The sequence below is a fragment of the Procambarus clarkii genome, chromosome 8 (genome assembly GCF_040958095.1).
Source record: "Procambarus clarkii isolate CNS0578487 chromosome 8, FALCON_Pclarkii_2.0, whole genome shotgun sequence".
In the NCBI taxonomy this organism is placed as follows: domain Eukaryota; kingdom Metazoa; phylum Arthropoda; class Malacostraca; order Decapoda; family Cambaridae; genus Procambarus; species Procambarus clarkii.
This window is the reverse complement of record NC_091157.1, coordinates 50284918-50308694: the sequence shown is the minus strand read 5'-3', so window position 1 is coordinate 50308694 and position 23777 is coordinate 50284918. Positions and strand designations below refer to the sequence as shown.

Sequence of the window (23777 nt, the reverse complement as noted above, 5' to 3'; positions counted from 1 at the left end):
TCCCACCACAGTGGCTGAGGCTGTAAAGATAAGATTAGATTTAGAATCTGATGCACTGTCAAATAATACAAAGATAAATCTTTTGTTTGCTATTGATGTATTCTGCTTGCACGACGGCCTATACATTTGTAATATATATATATAATATTTTTATAATATATTTATATTTATACATAATAGCTAGTAATAAGATTTTCTAGATCGTTTTAATGAATCTTATGTGGCTCTATCGTAAATTCAATACTATTTCCACATTTGATTCCAAGCGATGCAATAAGATTGACAACATTTATAATTGAATGAACAATAGGGAGCACAGTATATCCCGCCAACGCTTCCCGCCGGTCCCTACGCCTTGTCCCGCCATCATTCTCCCTCAGGCTAAATGTGCCAAATTTTATTTTATTGATAATTATATCAATTAATTTTCTTGTATTGTGTAAGTAAAAACACATTTAGATTGAGAGATGTTATTTATTTTAATAGAGTTTGTGTAATGGGTGCATAAATGTGTACATAAGGGGAAAGTATGCGTGTAGTATGTTAGAGACTTGGCACCGTTGGAGGTGAGGCGGCCTGTGATTGGCTGGCTTGGAGCTCACGTGACGTCGGCCAACAAGCGGCGTCAGGGCGGCCATTTCTTGAACCGCGCCCGGACTATCAGCACGGTCGCCGCGCTCTGCCCACTGTTTTTTAACTTCTTAACTGTAGTTAACGCGAGACGACAGCCGTGTTGTGAAGGCTGAGGCGCCGTGCGGAGCCCCGTGCCGTTGACGAGGTGAGGCGCGCCGGACCTGACGACGGAGAACTTGAGTATTCTCGAGATATAAATATAGACGGTCGGCCATTGTTGGCGAGGGAGTGAAGAGCTGAGGGACGAGGAGCACAGCGACCATGGCGTCCTCAAGTAAGTATCTGTAGAGCATGTTGGGTGGGCGGGGAGGGGCGGCGTGGGCGTGCGGGGCGGCGGCGGGCGCGGATGGCGGGTGTTGGGCTGGATGAAAAGTGTTGCGGGTGAGGCCGGCGGCCCCCATGTGAGGGGCCCGGCGTGGGGCCCCTCACGCCGCCCCCCCTCTCCCCCTACACGCTTATTGTGGCGTGGTGGCCCCGGGCGACGCCGGGTGCGGCCCGCACGTGGCGTGGCGGGTGAGGAGGGTGCAGGTGGATGAGCGTGGCGTCACTGGCGCTGCGTTGGGTGAATGATTGGCGCCACTGGCGCGTTGGGTGGATGATTGGCGCCACTGGCGCGTTGGGTGGATGATTGGCGCCACTGGCGCGTTGGGTGGATGATTGGCGCCACTGGCGCGTTGGGTGGATGATTGGCGTCACTGGCTAGTAGGGTGGATGATTGGCGTCACTGGCGCGTTGGGTGGATGATTGGCGTCACTGGCGCGTTGGGTGGATGATTGGCGTCACTGGCTAGTAGGGTGGATGATTGGCGTCACTGGCGCGTTGGGTGGATGATTGGCGTCACTGGCGCGTTGGGTGGATGAGTGGCGTCACTGGCGCGTTGGGTGGATGAGTGGCGTCACTGGCGCGTTGGGTGGATGAGTGGCGTCACTGGCGCGTTGGGTGGATGATTGGCGTCGGGGGCGAGTTAATTGGATGATTGGCGTCACTGGCTAGTAGGGTGGATGATAGTGGCGTCACTGGCGCGTTGGGTGGATGATACTTGATCAACCAGGCTGTGACTCATACGTCAGGCTGCGAGCAGCCGCGTCTAACAGCCTGGTTGATCAGTCCAGCAACCAGGAGGCCTGGTCGACGACCGGGCCGCGGGCACACTAAGCCCCGGAAGCACCTCAAGGTAAGGTAGTGGCGTCACTGGCGCGTTGGGTGGATGAGAGTGGCGTCGGGGGCGAGTTGAGTGGATGATTGGCGTCACTGGCTAGTAGGGTGGATGATTGGTGTCACTGGCTAGTAGGGTGGATGATTGGCGTCACTAGCGCGTTGGGTGGATGATAGTGGCATCACTGGTGCGTTGGGTGGATGATAGTGGCATCACTGGTGCGTTGGGTGGATGATAGTGGCGTCACTGGCGCGTTGGGTGGATGAGAGTGGTGTCGGGGGCGAGTTGAGTGGATGATTGGCGTCACTGGCTAGTAGGGTGGATGATTGGCGTCACTGGCTAGTAGGGTGGATGATTGGCATCAATGGCTAGTAGGGTGGATGATTGGTGTCACTAGGAGTTGGGTGGATGAGCTTGGCGTCGGTGGCGAGTAGGGTGGATGATTGGTGTCACTGGCTAGTAAGGCGGATGAATGGCGCCACTGGCTAGTAGGGTGGATGAGCGTGGCGCCACTGGCTAGTAGGGTGGATGAGCGTGGCGCCACTGGCTAGTAGGGTGGATGAGTGTGGCGCTACTGGCTAGTAGGGTGAATGAGCGTGGCGCCACTGGCTAGTAGGGTGGATGAGCGTGGCACCACTGGCTAGTAGGGTGGATGAGCGTGGCGCCACTGGCTAGTAGGGTGGATGAGCGTGGCCCACTGGCTAGTAGGGTGGATGAGCGTGGCGCCACTGGCTAGTAGGATGGATGAGCGCGGCGCCACTGGCTAGTAGGGTGGATGAGTGTGGCGCCACTGGTTAGTAGGGTGGATGAATGGTGTCACTGGCTAGTAGGGTGGATGATTGGCATCACTGGCTAGTATGGTAGATGAATGGCGTCACTAGGAGTTGGGTGGATGAGCGTGGCATCGGTGGCAAGTAGGGTGCAGTGAGGATGAGCATTGTGTTGGTGGCATTGCGGGTGAGGGTGCAGTGTGGATGAGCGTGACATCGGTGGGCATGGTGCCGAGTGTGGGGATGTACTTGTGTAATGGTGCATGTGGGGGTTTGAGCTTTAGCTCTTCGGTTCTGCCTCAACTACCAATCAAATGGTGTAAAAATTTAGCTGTTTGGGCTCTTGTATCATTTGGAACCGTGTGATGTCTGATGCCACCACATATCTACTTGAAGTTTTACCTATTAAATTAACAGCCGACACTGAAAAAGTTATCTAATGTCTGTGGCTTATTTTGGTAAAATGTTTGTACTTGTCCACCTGTGCATGTTCCACCCATGTTCTTTTCTACCTTTACATGTCTGATCATTTTGGTGATAAATATCTTCCCTAACTTGTCTAAGGTGCCAGTGATGTGAAGTTTAAATGCAGTAGCTTACCTCTTACATCTAGACTCTCTAACATTCTTTCCTGACTAGATAAGGACTCGCTGGAATTGCATACTTAGAATTGATTTGACATGTGGTATAAAGTACCAGGATCCAGGTCTTTGAGGTGGTCACATTCAGGCAGTCCTTGAATTGTTTCCTCTGCCCCCCAACTGAACTCATGCTTTGATAATTCTCCATATAGAAGCCGTTTTGGAAATCGGCTTTCGGGCAATCTGACATGGGACTACATTAGCCGTCTTCCAACTTGTTAGGTCTCCTTTGTGACCTTTTATAGGGTGCAGTACTTCTGCTCATTTAGTGTACATGGTGAGATTGTCAGGTCCAATAGCCTCTTGTCCAGTTCCAGAAGATGCTTCCCAAACTCGTTAATTTCATGTGTGAAGGGAAAAGCAGGGTCTTTGGGGATGGCATAGTCGGAACCTGTCCTCAAATGAAGTACACCATTCAATTTGGTACACTCATGCCAAGTGCATGATACACATGAATGTATTTAGTAATCAACTGTTTTGAATTGAAGAATCAAAACTTGTTACTAAAATGTCGAGACCACTATTTTTTTTACATCGTGATAGTGTAGATTTTAAGGTCCATTACAAGGAAGGTTCTCAAGGTGTCAGTTGTACTTATTTATTCTGAAATATTAGAATGTCAAATCTTTATTAAATCTTTATTTATTATTTAAGACAAGTCTCAAGATATGTATAATCTTGGCAGCATTGTTCATACTGAACCATTTATTCTTGAATAAAATATTCAAGAGAAAGATTAATAATTAATTTAACTCAAACTGGCTTCAGCTGGTTTATTGGTATTATTGCTTGTTGCTTGAAGCTGAACTTCAATTTTCAGCATTTCTTTAGTGATGAAATCAGTGTGCAGTATTCTAAAATGAACGTTTTTCATATTTATCCTTTTTCCAGTTGCCTCAAATTTGGGTTTCTGCATAGGTCTATTGAGATTTGTTTGCATATAAAATGAGCATATAACAAATAAAATCTCATCATGGGTAAAAGTGCCCCAACAGCGGGCCAGTGTTATGTCCAGTATTCCTGCATGGTGACCAGCAATGTAGAAGTCAGACTTGAGGTTTTTTTTTTTGCGAGGTGTTCTAAAAAAATATTTATTTAATCCCACGGTTATAATAATACTGCATCCATACAAGCATGGACTTGTTGCAGTCCCTCTTCTTAAACGTTCATAATGTTAATGTTCGTAATGAAATTGGAGATGATGCAATTTTGCGAGGTGCTATGAGTTTTAGTATGACTTGCTGTTGCGATAGGGATTTTTACATCAGAATATTGTGCTATGCAAGACAGGTTGTTGCCAGTCTGCAAAATTGGCTTTTGAGCACAACTTCAAACATGGCAAATAAATATTCTGGTAAGATTTAAATTATTTTGTGTTTGAGGAAGGTTAAGAAATCAGTCTCCTGGCATAAGTATTTGGCCAAATTATAAATCATCCCCATCCCAAAGTCGAAAGTAAATGTATTTTAGTCAGTAACATGGCTGAAATTTAGACACCTAACCAATATATCTGAAAATATTGTCCATCCTGGACCATTATAGAATAATTACAAGACTTTATAACGGTCCAGGACAGACCAAAACATTAATTCTTTTGTATTAAAATTTCTAGGTTGGGATTTCTAAGTATCGTTTTAGTGGCTAGTGCTGTGGCTCATGTTTATTATTGTGTGTGAAGATGGCTCCTGCTTACTGTTGCAGATCATAAGTAAAAATGCACCCCACATGCATTTTGCCATGCATGGAGATTTTTTTTTTGTTTCTTTACATCTGCTCCAGAGACTTGCTATCGCAGAGTTTGGTAAAGCTGTACGGTCATTGAGGTCTGACTTAACTCAATCTGCAAGTGTGGCTTGCAGATTGTTAAACAAGATGGTTAGCTATTAAATTATAATAAACTTCATAACTGGTACAAATATTTTTCACCAAGATAGCAGATTGGCTGACATTGGTTATATTTTTAATGCTCTGGTTTCGTATTTACCATTAACTAAGATACGACAATAGTCAAATTATTGGTAAACCATTTCACTTTACTTTAAAACTTAATATTTGTGACAATTTTACGACAATTTGTCACCACCCTAAATAGTATTAACGAGAACAAAATTGAGAATAAAGTTAAAAGAAAGTATTGACAATAATTTGGTAATGAAGCTGAGCATAACTGTTGGTTTTTGTTTTTTGTTTTTTCTAATGGAGAATTTTTGTAGAAAATGAGTGAAATATTATCTTATTAAATTTAGTGATTATTGAAGCTTGATATTAATTGGAAATTTTATGATTTTCAGCATCTACAATGCCTCCTAAAACAAAGATATTTGTTGGCAAATTACCACCAACATGCAAAGATTTTGAACTTCGTAAATTGTTTGAGAGGTATGGGGAAGTGACAGAGTGCTCCATTCTTGGGAATTATGCCTTTGTACACATGAAGACAGAAGAACAGGCAGCAACAGCAATAAGGAACCTTAACAATTGGGACATGAATGGCTTTAAAATCAGTGTTGAGGTATGTTCAGACAGTTTTTTTGTATGCATATATATTTTGGTTAATAACCTTACCCCCACATGAAATTAGTTAAAAGGTCTATTTCCTTTTTGAACAATTAAGATGAACGCACAAGTCATCACTTCAATTTGTGGGTTCTTTTTCAGCCACAATTTTTACTGGTTTACAGATATACAAACTTGCACATGTATAAAAGGTCATTTGTTTGTCAATAGTTACAAATGTAAATTTAGATATGATATTTAGACTACGTTACAAAAATCTTTAATATAAATTTTCTTTTGATAGCAATCAACAGGAGAAAAGCGGGCAGGCGGAATGGGTGGTATGGGAGGTCGTGGGGGAATGGGTGGTGGCTTTCGTGGGCGTGGTGGACCCATGAGAGGACGAGGCATGGGCCGTCCAGGCCCATACGACCGTAGACCCCCAATGGGTGATCGTTATGGTCCACCACCTCCAGGTCCACCCCCAGCACCTCCCATGCGAAATGGCTATTATGATGATTACGAACGCCGTGATCGTCGTCCTCTTCCACCAGCAGGAGCTTTAGACCGCCGGCCACCACCACCAATGCCAAGAGAGCCAGCATACAGGGACCCATATGACCGCTATGATTCTTACGATCGTATGCCCCCACCACCCATGGGTCGTCGCACTCCGCCACCTATGGACCGTCGACCTCCTCCCATGGGATATGACCGCAGAGATGACCCATATGGAGATATGTATGGACCAAGACCAGAGTAGGTTTCATATCTTTTTCCATAATGTTGGCTAAGCGCATGTATTTTGAGTAATGTTGCTGCTTTATAATTTTTATGTATGATGTAATCATTGCAAAGATTGCCAGATAAATCCATACTCATTTTGCTTCCTCTGAAACACAAGATTTGGGCCACAACCTGTCCTATCATTTTCAGTATGCCCAAGACAATGCCATTAGCCTTCCTGCTGTTTAAAAGCAGTAATCTAGACTAACTGTTGCAGTGTAATCTGATTCCTGTACATGTTCTTTGGCTACATCGTGCCACCGGCCATACACACCCGCACCAATGTGTACTACTCCTGTTTTCTCACGTCAGTTTTTGTTACATCGTTCAATTTGATATCAAATTGTTCACAATAGAATTTTCTAAAGGCATATGCTTCGTATCACAGTCACAGCTTCGTATCATCCTTTGCAGATGACACAAAAATCAGTATGAAAATTACCTCGGCTGAGGACATTGAAAAACTTCAAGCTGATATTAATAAAGTTTTCGACTGGGCATCAGAAAATAACATGATGTTTAACAGTGATAAATTCCAGGTACTCAGGTACGGTAAAAATGAGGACCTTAAACATAATACAGAGTACAAAACACAATCAAATGTACCCATAGTAGGAAAACAGCATGTAAAGGATTTGGGAATAATAATGTCTGACGACCTAACGTTTAAGGAGCATAACCAAGCAAATATTGCGACAGCCAGAAAAATGATAGGATGGATTACGAGAACTTTCAAATCCAGGGATCCCATCACAATGGTTGTACTCTTCAAGGCACTTGTGTTGTCCCGTCTTGAGTACTGCTCAGTACTCGCTTCCCCCTTCAAAGCAGGAGAGATTGCTGAAATAGAGGGAATACAGAGAACATATACGGCACGCATAGACGCAATAAAGCACCTAAATTATTGGGATCGTCTCAAAGCCCTCCAAATGTACTCACTAGAAAGAAGACGAGAGAGATATCAAATAATATACACCTGGAAGATACTGGAGGGCCAAGTACCAAATCTACACAGTAAAATAACAACGTACTGGAGTGAACGACATGGAAGAAAATGTAGAATAGAACCAATGAAGAGCAGAGGTGCCATAGGCACAATCAGAGAACACTGTATAAACATCAGAGGTCCGCGGTTGTTCAACGTCCTCCCAGCAAGCATAAGAAATATTGCCGGAACAACCGTGGACATTTTCAAGAGGAAACTAGATTTATTCCTCCAAGGAGTGCCGGACCAACCGGGCTGTGGTGGGTATGTGGGCCTGCGGGCCGCTCCAAGCAACAGCCTGGTGGACCAAACTCTCACAAGTCGAGCCTGGCCTCGGGCCGGGCTTGGGAGGTAGACGAACTCCCAGAACCCCATCAACCAGGTATGCATACAAGGTCAAAAAGCCCGGCGTGCCACCCGCATCAAACCCGAAAATTGGCCGAGCGCTACCCATGAGCGAGCACCCCAACACTAAAATGTGTGTACTCTGTTCAGTTTTCTCCTCAATTTTCATGCGTTGTTCATTCTGGTATTGAATTGTTCACAATCTATAAAAAATAAAGGCGTGTACATTTTAAAACTAATTATAATTGGGGAAAAAATTGAATTTAAACAAATGTTTTAATTATGGACGCAAAATGCGTCCGCCAGACATCCGTCGAGTTATTTATAGACACAATATCCATCCTCACCGGAGGAAAGTGTTAAAATCATTTAGGAACATTAACACTATCGGTAACTTTGGACCGGACTTGCGTCCACTACAAAAAATATTTGTATAAAATTCATTTTTTATCCAATCGACCTCAGAATAGTATCAAAATTAGCGCCTTTAGAATGCACACAATTTGATACCAAAATGAAAGATGTAACATGAAACTTGATGTCCGAACACTTATATGGTTATAAATAGGCTTTTGGTCAAAAATTTTAAATATTTGTTAAAATTCTATTTATTATGCTATTGTGTTGGGACTAGTTTTAAAATGCGCGCCTTTACGTTGCGAACAATTTGATACCAAAATGAAAGATGTAACAAAAATGTCAGAACACTGGAAAGATATAAATAATTTTGTGGTGATGAGCTCCCAGAAATAAAATATTTGTTAAAATTCCAGTTATTGCTCTATTATTATGGGGCTAGTTTTAAAATATGCGCCTTTGTATTGCGAACAATTTGATACCAAAATGAAAGACGTAACACGAGAATTGATGTTATCAAATTGAACGAGTATACACATTAGGTTGCAGTGTACAAACTGGTGCTCGTTCACGGGTAACTTTAGGCTTTTCTGCGGGGAGGCACTCCAAACTTTTGTACATTATATTCATACACATCTGCAGGGAATTTAATTGCGAACACAATACCAAAATGAGCAACGTAGCATGAGAATTAAGGTGATAAAAATGGAACGAGTATGCACATTTTACTGATTTTGTGCTCTCACGGGTAACTTTAGCTGACTTTAGGCTTTGCTGTTGGGAGTCACGCCAGGCTTTTGGACATTATATTTATACACTCCTGTAGGGAATTTAATAGTGAACACAATGATACCAAAACGAGCGACGTAGCACGAGAATTAAGGTGAGAAAGCTGAAACGAGTATACATATTTAGATGTAGCCGCGCTTGCCCGCACGTCGGGTACATGACCCCTATGTTGACCGCACGCCTGTCCGGTGACCGATAGTGTTAAATGTTAGACAAATTTGTTGGGCTATAAAATAATTTTTTTGTGGTCTCTGGTTTGTCATCTATTATTTTGTGTCCTTTTGTGGGTAGGATTGTGGAACATTATTAATTTATGGAGTTAGTCCTTAATAAGTTGGGGGTGTGATAAGTGTTAATTTATGCATGAAAATGCCTATTTTTATTGGTTGTGTGTTGGGTTATAGCCACATGTCCTCCTTAATTGCAACCCTTTGGTTTTTTGCTGTAATGTTAAAAAATGGAATTTATATAGTTCAAAGTGTGGAACATCACTGCTCAATTATGGGGCTCGTGTGACATGTAAATTGTATTCTACGATCAATCAAACAGGGTTTTTGCTGTTATTACACTATACACACACATATATACCTATCTACATGTATTCACCATAACGAACCACTAGATTGGTATGGCGACTCAAAACAAGAAGTGACAGTGACACAGCAGCTAACAGACACTGCCACCCTCCCTCCCTCCCTCCCTCGTGTAGTGCAAGTGCACTGCACTTGCCAACATTCCTCTCACCAACTCTCTTGTTGTTGCACTATTTACACATGTTTTATATAAGTATCTACATGTTCACCATAACTGATGAATAAAATTAAGCATTCATTGGTTTACAACTAAGATGGTATGGTGTCCAAACATAGTGGCCACAAAAACAATGACAAGTGACAAAGCAGCTAGGTGACAGCCTCCCTCACTCGCCACAAAAGATTCTCGGGAATTGATAGGGTAGATAGACACTAACACCAGGAGCACATGCACTTAAGGACACAGGTGGAAATTGAGTACCCAAATGAGCCATATGGACAATAGAAAGACTTTTTTCAGTGTCAAGAGTAGTTGACAAATTAAATGCCTTAGGAAGTGATGTGGTGGAGGCTGACTACATAGTTTCAAGTGTAGATATGGTAGAGCCCAGTAGACTCGGGAACCTGTACACCAGTTGATTGAAAATTGAGAGGTGGGACCAAAGAGCCAGAGCTCAACCCCCGCAAGCACAACTAGGTAAGTACTCCCTTGCCAACATTTCTTACCAAAATGACTCCTCCAAACATACTAATTTGCTATTATAACACTATATACGCAAACACACACCCCTTGTAAATAAGTATCTACATTTGTGTTCACCATAGCAAACCACTAAGCTGGATGGAGAGTCTTAAACAAATAAACGAATGGCTGCCACACACCAGCCAGCTAATGCTACCTCCCTTCCTCACCAAGATTCCTCCTCCCACCATACTATGCGCATTGTTAATTCTCACTACAGTGCTATTATCATCAGAATCCTGGTCACTAAACCCTATAAATGAATAATTTTTTGCAAGTTTATTTTGTAATGGAACATGGAAGTCATTTAAAGATTTTTAGGTGGACCAAACAGTGGCAGTGTGCTTTGGCTAGTGCTTTAGACATCTTGAGCAGCATTGTGTTGCTGTAGTCACAAGCTGAACAGCAGTGCTATTAGCTCCTGCGTGCACCAGCCTTGGTTGCTCACTCAACCAAGGCTCTGAGTGAGGCTCTCACACTTGAAAATGTTGCCTACGATTTAAGAAAAGAAGGCGTCTGTTTACTAGAGCCCTGAGGAAGCCGATGTGAACCCCGTGTAGCCGTGGGAGTTTTGAATCCCACGCAGTACATACTAGCGCCCTCAATCTAGGTGCCTAAAGGTATTCTGCGCAATGCTGTGGTTAAAGTAACGGGTGAATTTTTTATATTTACAAATGCTTTATACTAATGATACTGGTTTTGTGTCTACCAATAATTACCTAACATATTTGCTCTCCTCGGTTGTACAAGTTTTTTCAATTGCACCTTCCAGGTAAGTAAAGGCTTCTAACAATTTTAATGTTCACATTGTACACTTTAACTTCAGACTGGCAGTTTTTCACAGTTTAACTTTGACAAGTTTACAAATGTCCTGTCACCAACCACAATACATTTATACGTTGATCTATTTATTTTAATTAAGTTTCCTGTTACTAAAATTGTACAGTACATGTGTAAATCCCTTGCTCATCTATCATCTAGTATCATTTGTATACACCAGTGTATATGTTAGTTGTGCGCTGGTTACTCCTGATCATGCTCATCTTAACTACCTTGTGAACCCCATGCAAGAATTGAAGTGATGCACTATTGAGCAACCAAAGGCAGTCACAACACCAACTTGTAGGATAGAAACTTGCCACAATCTAGCAGAATTGAATACATTCATAAGTCACTTAAGCCATGGAAGTCACCAAGATTATTTACATACCATTAACACCAGCAGATTCAGCTTCAGAAGTAAGATTCAGAATTGCTTGTATTTGTGTATACATATTTTCTTGCTGAATTAACTTTCTGGTAAATGGTTTTGGTGATTTTTCAGGGCTACATTAGTGAGGTTTGATTTAGTGCTAAATTTTATAACTGTATGCTCTTAATTTTGTAAAATTAATAGCATAAGTTGTATAGATATTCAGTGTTAAAATTTGACTGTACCTCTTGTCCATAGACGAGACATCTATGGTGGCGGCAGGGACATGTTCCCCCCTCGTGGCCGATCGCCACCTCGCCGTAGTCCTCCACGCCGGTAAGTATTCTGTTCTTTTTAGCCATCAACATATGTGAAACAGTGTATATATGTGTTTATAAATTAATACTCTTTTGTGTATTGCAGTGTTTAAATTTAGGAACAATAAACGCTAGCCATTCTAGTTTTTTCGAAAATTAATCGAAGGATTAAGGTAAATGTTGCGTTCTATCGATGTTATAGTTATTGATTATATAGTCGAATTCATAACTTGCGAATTTTATAATACCTTTTTAACCCTTGACAGCTTGTTGGGAGCCCGAAAGTGATTTGAATATTTTCATGTTCTCTTGTAGCTACCCCGGTCCTCCCCGTGACATGCCCCCCCGACGCTTTTAGATGCGAAGTAGAGGCTGCCAGCAACGTGTGCATGCACCGATAATCAGATCTTGGTGGCAGATGCATTCTGAGTTAAAATTATATAATTAATTCCTATCCAAGGATTAGACGAAGTCTTGATTCATGAATGCGTAACTTCATTGAACAATTGAACAAACCTGATGACTAGTGTTTTTTCATATAAAAAGTCGATATTGTTTAATTTTAAGTGTACTGCGTACCAATAAATCTTATTTTTAAGGAAACCCTCAAATGTTTTTTCAATATTTCCTTGCGATCTGTAATGTGTCACCACCAACTCGAACATAACACCAAGAATTCTGATTAAAAAGCCAAATAAAAAATATGGAGCAGTCCAACGACAGGTATCCAGGTAAGAACCAACATTCACATGAGGCGATCTTTTAGTTGTCATTTGCTTCAGTATCCTTGCCTCATCCGTCTGTAGTTCACTGTAGGACCTAGACATGTCCTGGGCCAGATGCTGTTCGACCTACTACCACCCCTTCTGATCACAAGCACCGTAAGCGACCAGACTTGTGATGGCGATGTGACCGCGTGCTAGAGGCCCGAGGCAGCGCCGGCCGGCAACATCTCTTGCAGGTGGAGCGTGTGAGCATGAACGAGATGTGAATCAGGCGTACCAGAGTACCCGGACTTGCTCTTGGACTCTCATTCGTCTGGCTCACATTCGTCTGTCAGTGCGATTGGCAGGTTAGCTGTTAATGGGCAACTAAGGGAGGCGGTGCCCTAACCAACGTCTGTTGACTCTTGCATGTCCTACCTCACTCATAGGTTATACTCTTAGGATTAAGTACAGTCAATGACTTGAGTATGCTCTTCTGTGAGTACATCATCCTAAGCTTTACACTTAATCCATCGCATCACTTGAGATACCTATCTTTACTGTCTTAAGAGCCACAATGCCATCACTCGACCCCTCTCTGGCAAGATTTACCGACTGCGTACCTGTCTATTTACTTAAGCAAAGCAGTGCCTAGCTTAATGACAGTTTGCGGTGGTAATTTCAACGCCTTTTGATACTTTCATCATGTACTCACTTATATTTATATGCTTGGATTTTGTCTTTTAAGTCGTACCTGTCAAAACTTAAACGTACTACATTAACTTTGAGGAATATAGGATTTTATTTACGCTCCTTTAGTATTGTATCGTACTTTCAAGACACGAATCTTGCTTTTCGATTATCCCTTGATACTAATATTGTCTTAAACGTTCATTAAACTTCCCCCTGCTGTTAAAGAAGCCCATGCAACCCCTAGTTTCGCGATTCTTCGCATCGACTTCATCAGAAAGTTCTTGCGCTAGTTTTCAGCTAAGCATTCCTTATTTAGACTATTGTTCTAGATATTGATATTGATACCTTTTCCCTAGGTACAACTGGGAGTTGGTTGGCCAATGAGGGTTTATCCTTTGTGGATGATTTGAAGCTGTGATGCCACTGATGTGAAGCAACCTTCTTGAGCAGGCAGTTGGACCCAACATTCCAACATGGTATGCATTCCAAGGCTGACTTAACTGGTAAGTCATTCAGTTAGTTTTTTCTACTTTGACAGCATACATTTTTTTTATCTTTGTAGCATCTATGCTGTGAATTGTCTGAATTTCAACAAATGAGCACGAATTAGGGTATGGATTATTTTTGACTAAGTCAAAATGACTTAGTCTAGAAAACGTAAGTCTACAACAAAGTCAGTTTTGTTGTAGGTGGACATCAACCAATTTCCTCCAGAATTGGCACCCTTACCTATAGCCTTTAGTCGGTATGGTGTACAAGTTTCATGCAAATTGCCCGATAAAAAAAAAAAGTATAATTTTTTGACCATTTTGAGTGTTCCTTTCTATTTAGGCTACGATGCTGAAACTTTGACCAGTTGCAGCCCTTGCCATACAACTATTCAAAAAAGTGTGATTGAAATTGAACAACTATGAAATATATTGAAATTTTAAGATTTTTTTTAAGTTATGGCCCCTTAAGAGGAATAAAGTAAAGGAAGAGAACACTTGACAATTCTGCTGTAGAATGTATTAGATGACTGCATCCTGTAAGAGGGAATTTTTTTTGAGACGTAACCATCTTTTGAAATGCAAAGTTACTGCAAGTTCGAAAACTTAAGTGACAAAGTTTGAGACTAGTACATAAAATTCTTGGTGCCACCCAAGAGATGTACTGGTAAATTACAATTTTAGTTGGCATAGTTTGCAAACTTAGGGTGTAGTACCTCTGTTTATCTGCATTTTTTTATATATAAAGTTAAGGTATGCAGATGCAAAAAATACCAAGACCACTTGCTATAACTTTGCTGAATGTGTTTATGGGGGAGACCATATGGTCATTATGAACTATTATCACTAATATCGATAAGATGTAAAAATGTAGTCAATAAATGCAATCTTGACATTGTTCCAGTCATTTTATTACTTGAAATACTGGGTGGGGGTATTAGTTTAATTGTAGCAGCTCTAATCAGTTAACTTGCCTATTTTACCATGCTTTACATGTAAGGTTCTCTGTTCAGCCCAGGGTGATGAGTGTATTAATCTTGAAATGTTCAAATAAATTTAAGGTTATTATCGAAGTTAAGAAAATTCGGTAATTAAAAGTAACTCTGTGCTCTTACTTGGATATACACGATTTCTAACACCAGTTTCTGAAATTTTAAATTGCTCCTTGGGTAGATAAGAATGTTAACTCCCAACTAGTGGTGGAGGCTAACAGTTGTGCTGGATTACCTAGCTGCCCTCTTGTGCATTGGTTGGGGCCCAGTTTCTCTAAGAATGGTCATTCAAATGCTAGCAATCAGCATTGGTTATTCTGTCCCAAGTTGCAACAAGAAACAGGGACATAATGATTGTCACATTGTCATCTTAGAATGCCAGAACAGTTAGTTTCTCAGTTGATAAGTTAGACTTGTGGCTGACATTTGTAAGTTCATTGAAGTCCACTTTTTGTTGTGCACTCCCACCCACAGTAGTTAGTAGTTGCCGCTGCCAAATGTACTGCTCCTCTGTGTTTGAAATATGAAAATATGAACATACGCTTGTCATAGAGAAGCATTCTTTGCCTTTTGTTGCAACCCCATCCATACTAAATTAGATGGTTCTTCCACTGCACCTGGTGAGACCCCTCACTTCCTTCTGCCACGTGTACAACATAAATCAGCCTGGAAAAGATCATATAGCCTTCCCTGAAACAGTCTTTGCTTCTGACATGACACTGGGTGAGTAGGCCCTTTGGCCTAACTAGCATCTGTTTCTTATCCGCAGTTTTGGAACTTTGATCTCGATTTCTCTGCTTCCTGCTTGCCTATTGGTCATCCAGCCTGTCCCTCTCAGTACTTGATATTTTAAAGCTATAATCTGCTGTAGACAAAATGAGGGGCATTATGGAAAGGTAGCAGCTTGCAAAAAAAAAATTTTGCATGGGTTATTTCAGTTCAAAAGTGTTAATGGCATTTAATGTCTGTTGTGGCAACTGAGTACATCCTGGACCATCAGAGGTCTGATGCCAGGAGTGTGTCTTGACCCCATTTGCACTAGTGCTGATTCTTTACTTTTCCTGTCTTGAACCAATGCAAAACTCCTGCCTATAAGTCCCATTCAACACTATCCCTTCTCTTTTGGTATTTGACAGTAACATTCAGAGATTGTTGAAGTAGAGGGAATACAGAGAACACATACGGCACGCATAGATGTAATAAAGTGCCTAAATTATTGGGGTCGTCCCAAAGCTCTCCAAATGTATTAACTAAAAAGGAGACGAGATACGATACCAAATAATATACACATGAAAAATTTGGGCCAGGTCCCAAATTTGCACAGTAAAATAACAATGTACTGGAGGGAACGATATGGAAGAAAATGCAGAATAGAACCAGTGAAGAGCAGAGGTGCCATAGGCATAATCAGAGAACACTGTATAAACATTAGAGGTCCACAGTTGTTCAACGTCCATCCAGCGACTGTAAGAAATATTGCCGGAACAACGGTGGACATAAAGAGGAAACTAGATAGGTAATGAAACCTCAGTCCTTGTTCCAGTAGTCTCCCTTGCCCTCTTTCCTGTCGCCTCTTATCAGTGGTGGGGTAGACTGACAATATGATGTACATTTCTGGCATGCTCAATTTACATCAGGTGCTGCTCTTGCTCTTGATAATGGGTAACTGCTGTTGATTTGATGTTCTTGGCAATAATTTTTTTCTTGGTCTCATTTTTCTCTGCTCTTTACTGCAGTGTGATCTTGCTATTTTCGATCTTCCTGCGATCTTCTTGCAGAGAAGCAGCAGAGGTTCTGATCTCTTGCAGAGATAAGTTTCATCTCTGCACTGGACATTCAAAATATGGAGTTAGTGAGGCATGCTAGTGCAGTTTCAAACTTTTTTTTATTTAAAGTAAATGGCCAATCCTATAACTACAATAGCCAACATATTTTGTATTAATTATAATTATTATACGAATTATAATTGTGTAAGTGAATTCTAGTGAATTGCTTTTCTCTACTTCCAGGTAAGGTTGGGAGTTTGCCATTTCTACTGCTGTACTTCCCAAATAAACGTTCAGATATACCGATTGTTTGCCTTGTACATATTGTTCAGACTGTGTCCTGTACTCAGATTTGTTGTACATAAATTCACACGTTCATGCTTGTACAAAACATGGTCTATATCCTGTATCATCAAAAGTGGGGAGGAAATTCCTTTAGTAATAGTGAAATGTCTTGCAACAAGTCTGATTGAGCATTGGCAGCTTTTGATAAGAATTCTGATGGAATTATCCACTTCCCTCCTTAGGAAGTGCTGGTGAAATTGTATTATCTAATATCAAGATAGTACAAATAATGAGTGGTTTATATAAAAATATGTAATTAAATTTAAAATACATGTAATTTTATTATTGCACCTGGCACTGAATTATTAGATTATTTCAAGGGCTACTGAAGATGTAAATAATGTAGGTCACAATGTACCTGGGCTATTAATTAAATTAAGTTTAGTTTGTGGTGTGAATTCATAAGGTGATGCTTGTGGGTTCAGTAGGCATTTATGGGTCAAGGTAAATCGCTAGATAGAGTTCTTTACTTCAAAATACTGCTAAACTGCACTTGTTATATATAAAAAATATTCATTAGTGCACCCTATTGGCTTGTCTTTTGGTTACCGAAATCAATTGCTAGCTTTATATAGAATTTGGTGAACAGTTTTGCTGGTCACTATGTATATAACTAATGACATTAGAAGATTCTCCAGTGGAAGATTCAGATGCACATGGTGGTTGGCTCAGAAATCATGATCATCAGCTAGCTACATAATGTATAAATGGATAAGTATCATTTTAATTATCAAACTAACATCAACATGCCCTATCACTTTGAGTTGAGCCAGGTACTGTAGATCAATTACAGTATTTGCTTATCCTACCAATCTATCCACTCTAATATTTTATTTCAATTTGATGAGATAGTAATGTCCAAAATATGCAACCCATTCTACTAAAATTATAGTACTTATTGTAACTGGTCGAATGTATCGATAGTGATGAACCGTCAAAAAGATGACGTTTTGGGCATATGGTGACACTTTAAACTGCAACATACAGAACCTAACCATTGAGCAATCCTAGCATTGTTTCAAGTTTGGATTACCTTTATTTTTTTCTCTACCTGTTTAAAGTACACACACCCAAAAATCCATCTTTACATAGTGGTACTTTATACTAAGTAATTACTATAAATATCAATTTCACGAGGATGGGTTAAATATGAAGTACTGCAGGTCAGAGGCCCGGAAACCTGCCATCTGCTTTTAAGCTGTCGATGAAGTAGGGAAGGGAATTATCGGGGAAAAGCGCCAATCCATTATGACTAGCACTGGGAAGGGGTCAGGATTTGGGAAGGAATGGTGCCCAACCACTTGGACGGTCGAGGATTGAACGCCGACCAGCTTGAAGCGAGCCGTTGATGTTCAATCAATTTAATACACGAGTATGTTTTCTGTATTATAGTCGTCATTGCTTTCCGCTTTCCCCCGATTAAAAAATTGTCCATTATGACTACTAGAACTGTGATCTTGCACTTCTCCAGTGAGTTTTGCTCTAAATTATCACAAAATCACATGTACCGATGCGAAGTTTTCAAAAAAATTTGCTGACCATTAAAATTTATTAATGTTTGCACCCCCCCAGTAGAATCTTAAAGGGAGGCCTTCCTACTAATGGGCTTAGCTTCACCCAAATTGACTGTGATGCATATAGGCTGGTCGGCGTCCCTAGAATTCCAAAGGGTACAGATTTACTTAAGTTTAATTGACAATTACATTTTGCCTAATTTGGGGAATTCAATTAGGGCTTGGTGATGATGTTGGTATTCAGTTACAAAGGACAAATGATCATACACGAGACAATAGGTCTTAAACTCTGGGCTGAAGCGCACGTATACGGTCACTGATCTACGTTAGACTATACACTTTTCAATATACAAATATGTAAATACATCTTTCTATTGTGCACTGCCACGCAAGGGCAGGGATGAGTTCATAAAGCTTGAAAATAATATAAATAAGATTCTTTAAAATTGCCAAGCAAATATTTGATAGTGTTAGGATGTCGTCCAGTACAACAGATTAAATGAAATATAGTTACAGTTGGTGGTACAATAGGCCAGGAGGTCTAAAATCTCCGGTTTCGCATTCAACAACAGTGTTCTAGTGAATGCATTAAAGGTTTGTCACAGTTCACAAGCTAAATATTCTGGTAGTGACTCAGCCTCAATAACCTGCCAGATGTGCCTGTAGCCAAGACGAATTCGCGCAATGACCACATCACATTGCCTGGTCCGGTTACTGTGCTGACCATTATTATTATAGATCTACCTATTATTACAAAAGATGTCATAGCTTTTAACACTGCAACTTTTAAGTCTGGGCACTTCTTAGTTTTTCTAAGTCTGAAGTAATTTCTTTAATTTGTATGTTTAATAATTTCATTATAGTCCATAAGTCATGATTGTTTTTTTTTCTTGCAAGCCTCATTCGCAAATTAATCCAGTCATGTTTTCCAACTCCAACATGGGATTGGGATCCACAAATTTTATACAATAGCTATTATCATTGGCAAACATTACATTCCATTTAATATTACAAGCTACTTCAGACATTGGGATGCGTTATTTAAGGACTGCAGAGCACTTTCACTAAAAAACGCAATATATTGCGAAATCCTGAGATTTGTAGGTCAAATCGCGAGGAAGCTTGAAGCTTGAAACATTTCTTGAACATTTGTTTTAAGAGCTAAGTAAATGTTTCATTCAAAAATTCAATCATTTTTACTTTTCACATTTTTAACAATCATTTTTCACAAAGTATCACATTCCACCCCCCCCCCCATTGAGCTTAAGGTACTCTGTAGTTAAATAAATACCCAATAACTCGGTCTGTGTCGTGCTTGCCCAGTCGTTCAATGTGTATTAAACGATATTCTTTATATACTGCACATGCAAAACCTGTTCTACCAGTGCCTAATTGCACAGAACAATCAGTAAAGGCATAGGATTCAGTGTGAGATTTTGAAAATGACTCGATAACTTCTAGTGTTATACTTCTCATAGTTTGTGTTATACATTTGTTTTACAGTAATGGGTGTATAATGTATAGACTTGCCCATCTTTCCAAGAAGGTATATAGTGAACGGTTTTATCAGGACTAAAGAGACATTCTGTGTTCTAAAAAAGACACACACAAAGGATTAAAGAGACACCATTCAGTTTCATAAAATTATTGGCACAACAACTGAGCCACACACTGTAAGGAACTTTTTGCAGCGATTGATTGAAGTCAGAATTGTTTACAATATATCTAAATTTAATTTGAATAGAGCAGGGGGACCATTATTTTTCAAAAATTCGGCACAAAACAGTATTTAGAACTATTTTCTCGTAAATAGAATGTAATCTTAGTTCCTTGCTCATGTTAATAATTACTATCTTGTAAGGAGAGCCACACATCTATGGATCAAAGTAAATGTTTCATTCAAAATGATCTTCCAGAAATTTTAGCCAAATATTCCCAGTTTGCTGGAAACTAGGTAGAAAATGTGGGCGATTTGCAACCTATCCACCACTGGATTTGGGGTAAGGGTGACGGGTGCAGGATAACTTCAATTGACAAGTACGGTCTTTAAGCTAAGCAACTCACCATGTGTAAGTTGCTTAGCTTAAAGACCGTACTTGTCGGTCTCGACCCCATTGTTAACCCAAAACAGCTGCCGAAGAAATGTAAGAAAATTGACTTGAGCAAACGGTGGTAGACGGATGGAACAAGTTTGGTGAGGTGGTGGCGGAGGTCAAAACCGTCAGTAGTTTCAAAGCGTTATATGACGTGACATGAAGAAGGGACACCACGAGCATAGCTCTCATCCTGTAACTACAATAATTGGGTAATTACTCGTTATATTTTGCTTTTCCTTCCATGTACTCGTCTCTCTCTCCATCTATCTACTATTTGTCTGCTATGTCTTTACCTGTCTTGGTTCTCTTATAAAATATGTAATTGTCTAGTATGTTGGGGTGTTGCCAGTGAGGGAGCTTAGTGGTGTGAAATGCTGAAAAGAGAATACTGTAGTTAGTCCTGATCAAGGACGCTGACTTGAGAACCCTTTGAAGCTGTGGAAGAAGATTTTTTTTGCCATTCAGGTAAAATTATTGACAGGAGGAAATGTTAATTTTCCAGAGAAAAGTAAATAATGGTGTGTAATGCTAAAGAAAAAAAAGACATTCTCAAAAGATTTTGAGAATATTTAGTTGTGTAGCTGGCGGGCAGTGCCAAGTATATAATAATAATAATAATAATTTTTTATTTAGGTAAGGTACATACATAAAGAGATTTTACAAAGTTTGTTGGCTTTATAGATAGAGCTAGTACATACAATGCCTAAAGCCACTATTACGCAAAGCGTTTCGGGCAGTATCGTCGTGGGGAGGTGTGAATACTCACTCAGTTGTGCTTGTGGGGGTTGAACTCTGGCTCTGGGCCTGCCTTCAACTGTCATTCAATCAGGCGATGAGTCACAATAACGCGGCTAAAGTATGTTGACCAGACCACACTAGAAGATGAAGGGACGACGACGTTTCGGTCCGTCCTGGACCATTCTCAGTCGACTTGAGAATGGTCCAAGACGGACCGAAACGTCGTCGTCGTCCCTTCACCTTCTAGTATAGTGTGTGGTCTAGTCAATCAACTGATTTTATTCCCCCCCCCCCCCTCCCACTCTTACACACCGAGGAAGCAGTCCGTAGCAGCTGTTTAACTCCAAGGTACCTATTTACTGCTTGGTGAACAGAGGCATCAGGGGTGAAAGAAACTGCTTATCTGATTCCGCCTCCACCGGGGGATCGAACCCAGAATTTTAGGACTAAGAATCCCGAGTGCTGTTGACTTAGCTGTCGGGCCCCTTATAGGACTAGACTGTTCCTTGTGGTTGCCTTGCGCCGGAAGTCCAGTCTGAGTAAGCGATGTATGCAGACAGATAATCTTGTGTGATCTTCATGCAGTATACAGCTGTAGTATGTTATCTGTATAGAGATCCAAATCTTATTCGGAATAAGTCTGCTCGTGAAGCTAAAAATTCTTGAAGTAAATGTCACTTTTCCGGGGCCGAGATAAAAAGTAGGGAGATTTACGACGTAGAGGGGGTCCCCTTCATCAGTGGCGATGGATGACTGACGGATGACCGTGATTAATAGCCGGCAAATCATGAAGGTGCACCTGCGACCTGTGTGTGGGTAACTGCTTACTTAAAGATTGTCGACAACGAGGGTCCCTTCCATTTTTGAGAATCGGAAAACAGATGGATGACGGGTGACCGCGGTGGATGAGCGTAATCGATACGCTTGGGGTGGGCGGAGGCATGTGCAACCGCTCAATTCATGGCGAGGCTATTCATTGTCTTCTTTATTATGCAACCCATAGCTACCCGTGGTGAGTCTTAGTAGTTTAAACAGTCGTATTTTGTACGTGGTAAACTTCGATACGATTCGCAGACGATGAGTCACAATAACGTGGCTAAAGTATGTTGACCAGACCACACACTAGCAAGTGATGGGACGACGACGTTTCGGTCCGTCCTGGACCATTCTCAAGTCGATACGATTGGCGTGAAGGCGCACGTGCGCGTGCAAGCTGTGTGTGGTGAGAGGTGAGAGAGAGAACACACACGTTGTGTGTGTCACCCGGGTTGTGAGACACAACCCGGGTGCAGAGGAGAGATCGTGTAAGGGTCAACTATATTTGTTTAGAGACTAGCTCTTGGACCTGTTACTAGTTTAAACAGTTGTATTTTGTACATAAACTTCTTTTCATTCACTATGCACGCCCATCACCAGCAGCGCCTGCCAGTACTATCAGTCACCACATCGTGTCACCACCTGCCGCAGCCTCCATGTCCCAGACACCATCCAGTCCTTGATCGCTAATGAAGGTAAAGTGTCCTCTTATAACCTCTGCGCGTGCGCCGGCCGACTCAAATAGAAAACGGAACAGAACGTCACTTTTGTGAGTCGATTTCATTTCAAATTACGTCCAAATTTAGCCATATCGCGAATACGAGCCAAAAGTGACGTTATTTTTAAGAGGACGGGTTGGAGCGCTTGACCTTCACCCCCTCGGGCCTAACCATACATTCCATCCAAATTGGAATTGAATGGAGGAGTAATAATTAGTCAACAGAGACATATTATTACTGTATTAATATTTTACTAAGTCATCTTACTGCGAAATAATATCTCTACGCATCTTGATGTTTATGACAAATGTTATCAAGTTTATTGATCTGTATATTCCATCATAGCTATTAAAGATTGTGTTTATTCTCCACGTTATATGATGATTTACCGTTAGTCGGACGATTTCTGCACGTGAAGAGTGTGAGAAGAAGAAGAATTGGATAGTGTGTGCAGATGAGCTTGAGAGTGAGAGATCAAGTTCAAGTATGTTTATTGAGATAAGAAAGAAATACATCTCAAAGGGATAGAGTAGCTTAGGCTATTTCTACCCCCACCCCCACCCCCAAGTGAGAGAATAGTTAGTGTGTAAGCTTGCACGGATGAGTGTGGATGAACCTGTGTGCAGCGTGTCATTCATCTATGTGCACTTATTTATCCATGCTTTCCAAACATTTCTCAATCATTCATTTCACATAACGTGCATGATAAGTTATAGATCTTAGATCTACACTATTCTTCTTCCTATACACTATGTACTGGTAGACCAATATAAATTGGTCTCGGTAAAGTAACTCTTCCCTGCTATTATTATCTTTACCTAATATGATCTTAGCTCTTTGGTGTATTAAACTATTTAAGTCAACTTTAAACAGTACAACATACACACAATTGTTCTGTTCGTAACATATAGACCATCAAAGCTCTTTTACATCTAAAGTTGTTTTGTCTCGCCCCTCTTCTAGTATAACTTACATCTTATGAATATTACTAATTCAACAGATCTGGTCTTCCAACACATCTATTTAAGCTTCGTGTTTCTGTTTACTCTCAAATTTGTGTTCATTTAAAATTTTCTTCATTTTTTGGGGTGTGTGAAGACCCCAGGAGAGGATGGTTATATTAGGTGGAGGGTGAGAACATGTGCCTGCCTGGTATGGAGACTG

At 40.9% G+C, this 23777-nt stretch overlaps 1 protein-coding gene across 2 annotated transcripts; it reads left to right on the top strand.

The window, feature by feature from the left end:
- Window positions 1-617: 617 nt before the first annotated feature.
- LOC123759685 (RNA-binding protein lark) lies at window positions 618-17002 on the top strand. 2 transcript variants are annotated; one of them, XR_006773071.2, is made up of 6 exons: window positions 618-907; window positions 5492-5712; window positions 6001-6455; window positions 11684-11761; window positions 13496-13642; window positions 16629-17002. XR_006773071.2 is itself a non-coding variant. In XM_045744904.2 (5 exons), exons 1-5 carry the CDS (start codon window positions 895-897, stop codon window positions 12098-12100), a joined length of 810 nt encoding a protein of 269 aa, XP_045600860.1. In that variant the 5' UTR covers window positions 618-894; the 3' UTR covers window positions 12101-12353. The 2 variants fall into 2 exon arrangements, 1 of the variants encoding a protein (XP_045600860.1); XM_045744904.2 differs by lacking the exons at window positions 13496-13642; window positions 16629-17002 and adding an exon at window positions 12058-12353.
- Window positions 17003-23777: the final 6775 nt, after the last annotated feature.

Coding starts and splice junctions, on each gene's coding strand:
- LOC123759685 (XM_045744904.2), top strand. Junction 6,456..11,683: donor ATGTATGGACCAAGACCAGA/GTAGGTTTCATA, acceptor TCTTGTCCATAG/ACGAGACATCTATGGTGGCG. Junction 11,762..12,057: donor CGCCGTAGTCCTCCACGCCG/GTAAGTATTCTG, acceptor GTTCTCTTGTAG/CTACCCCGGTCCTCCCCGTG.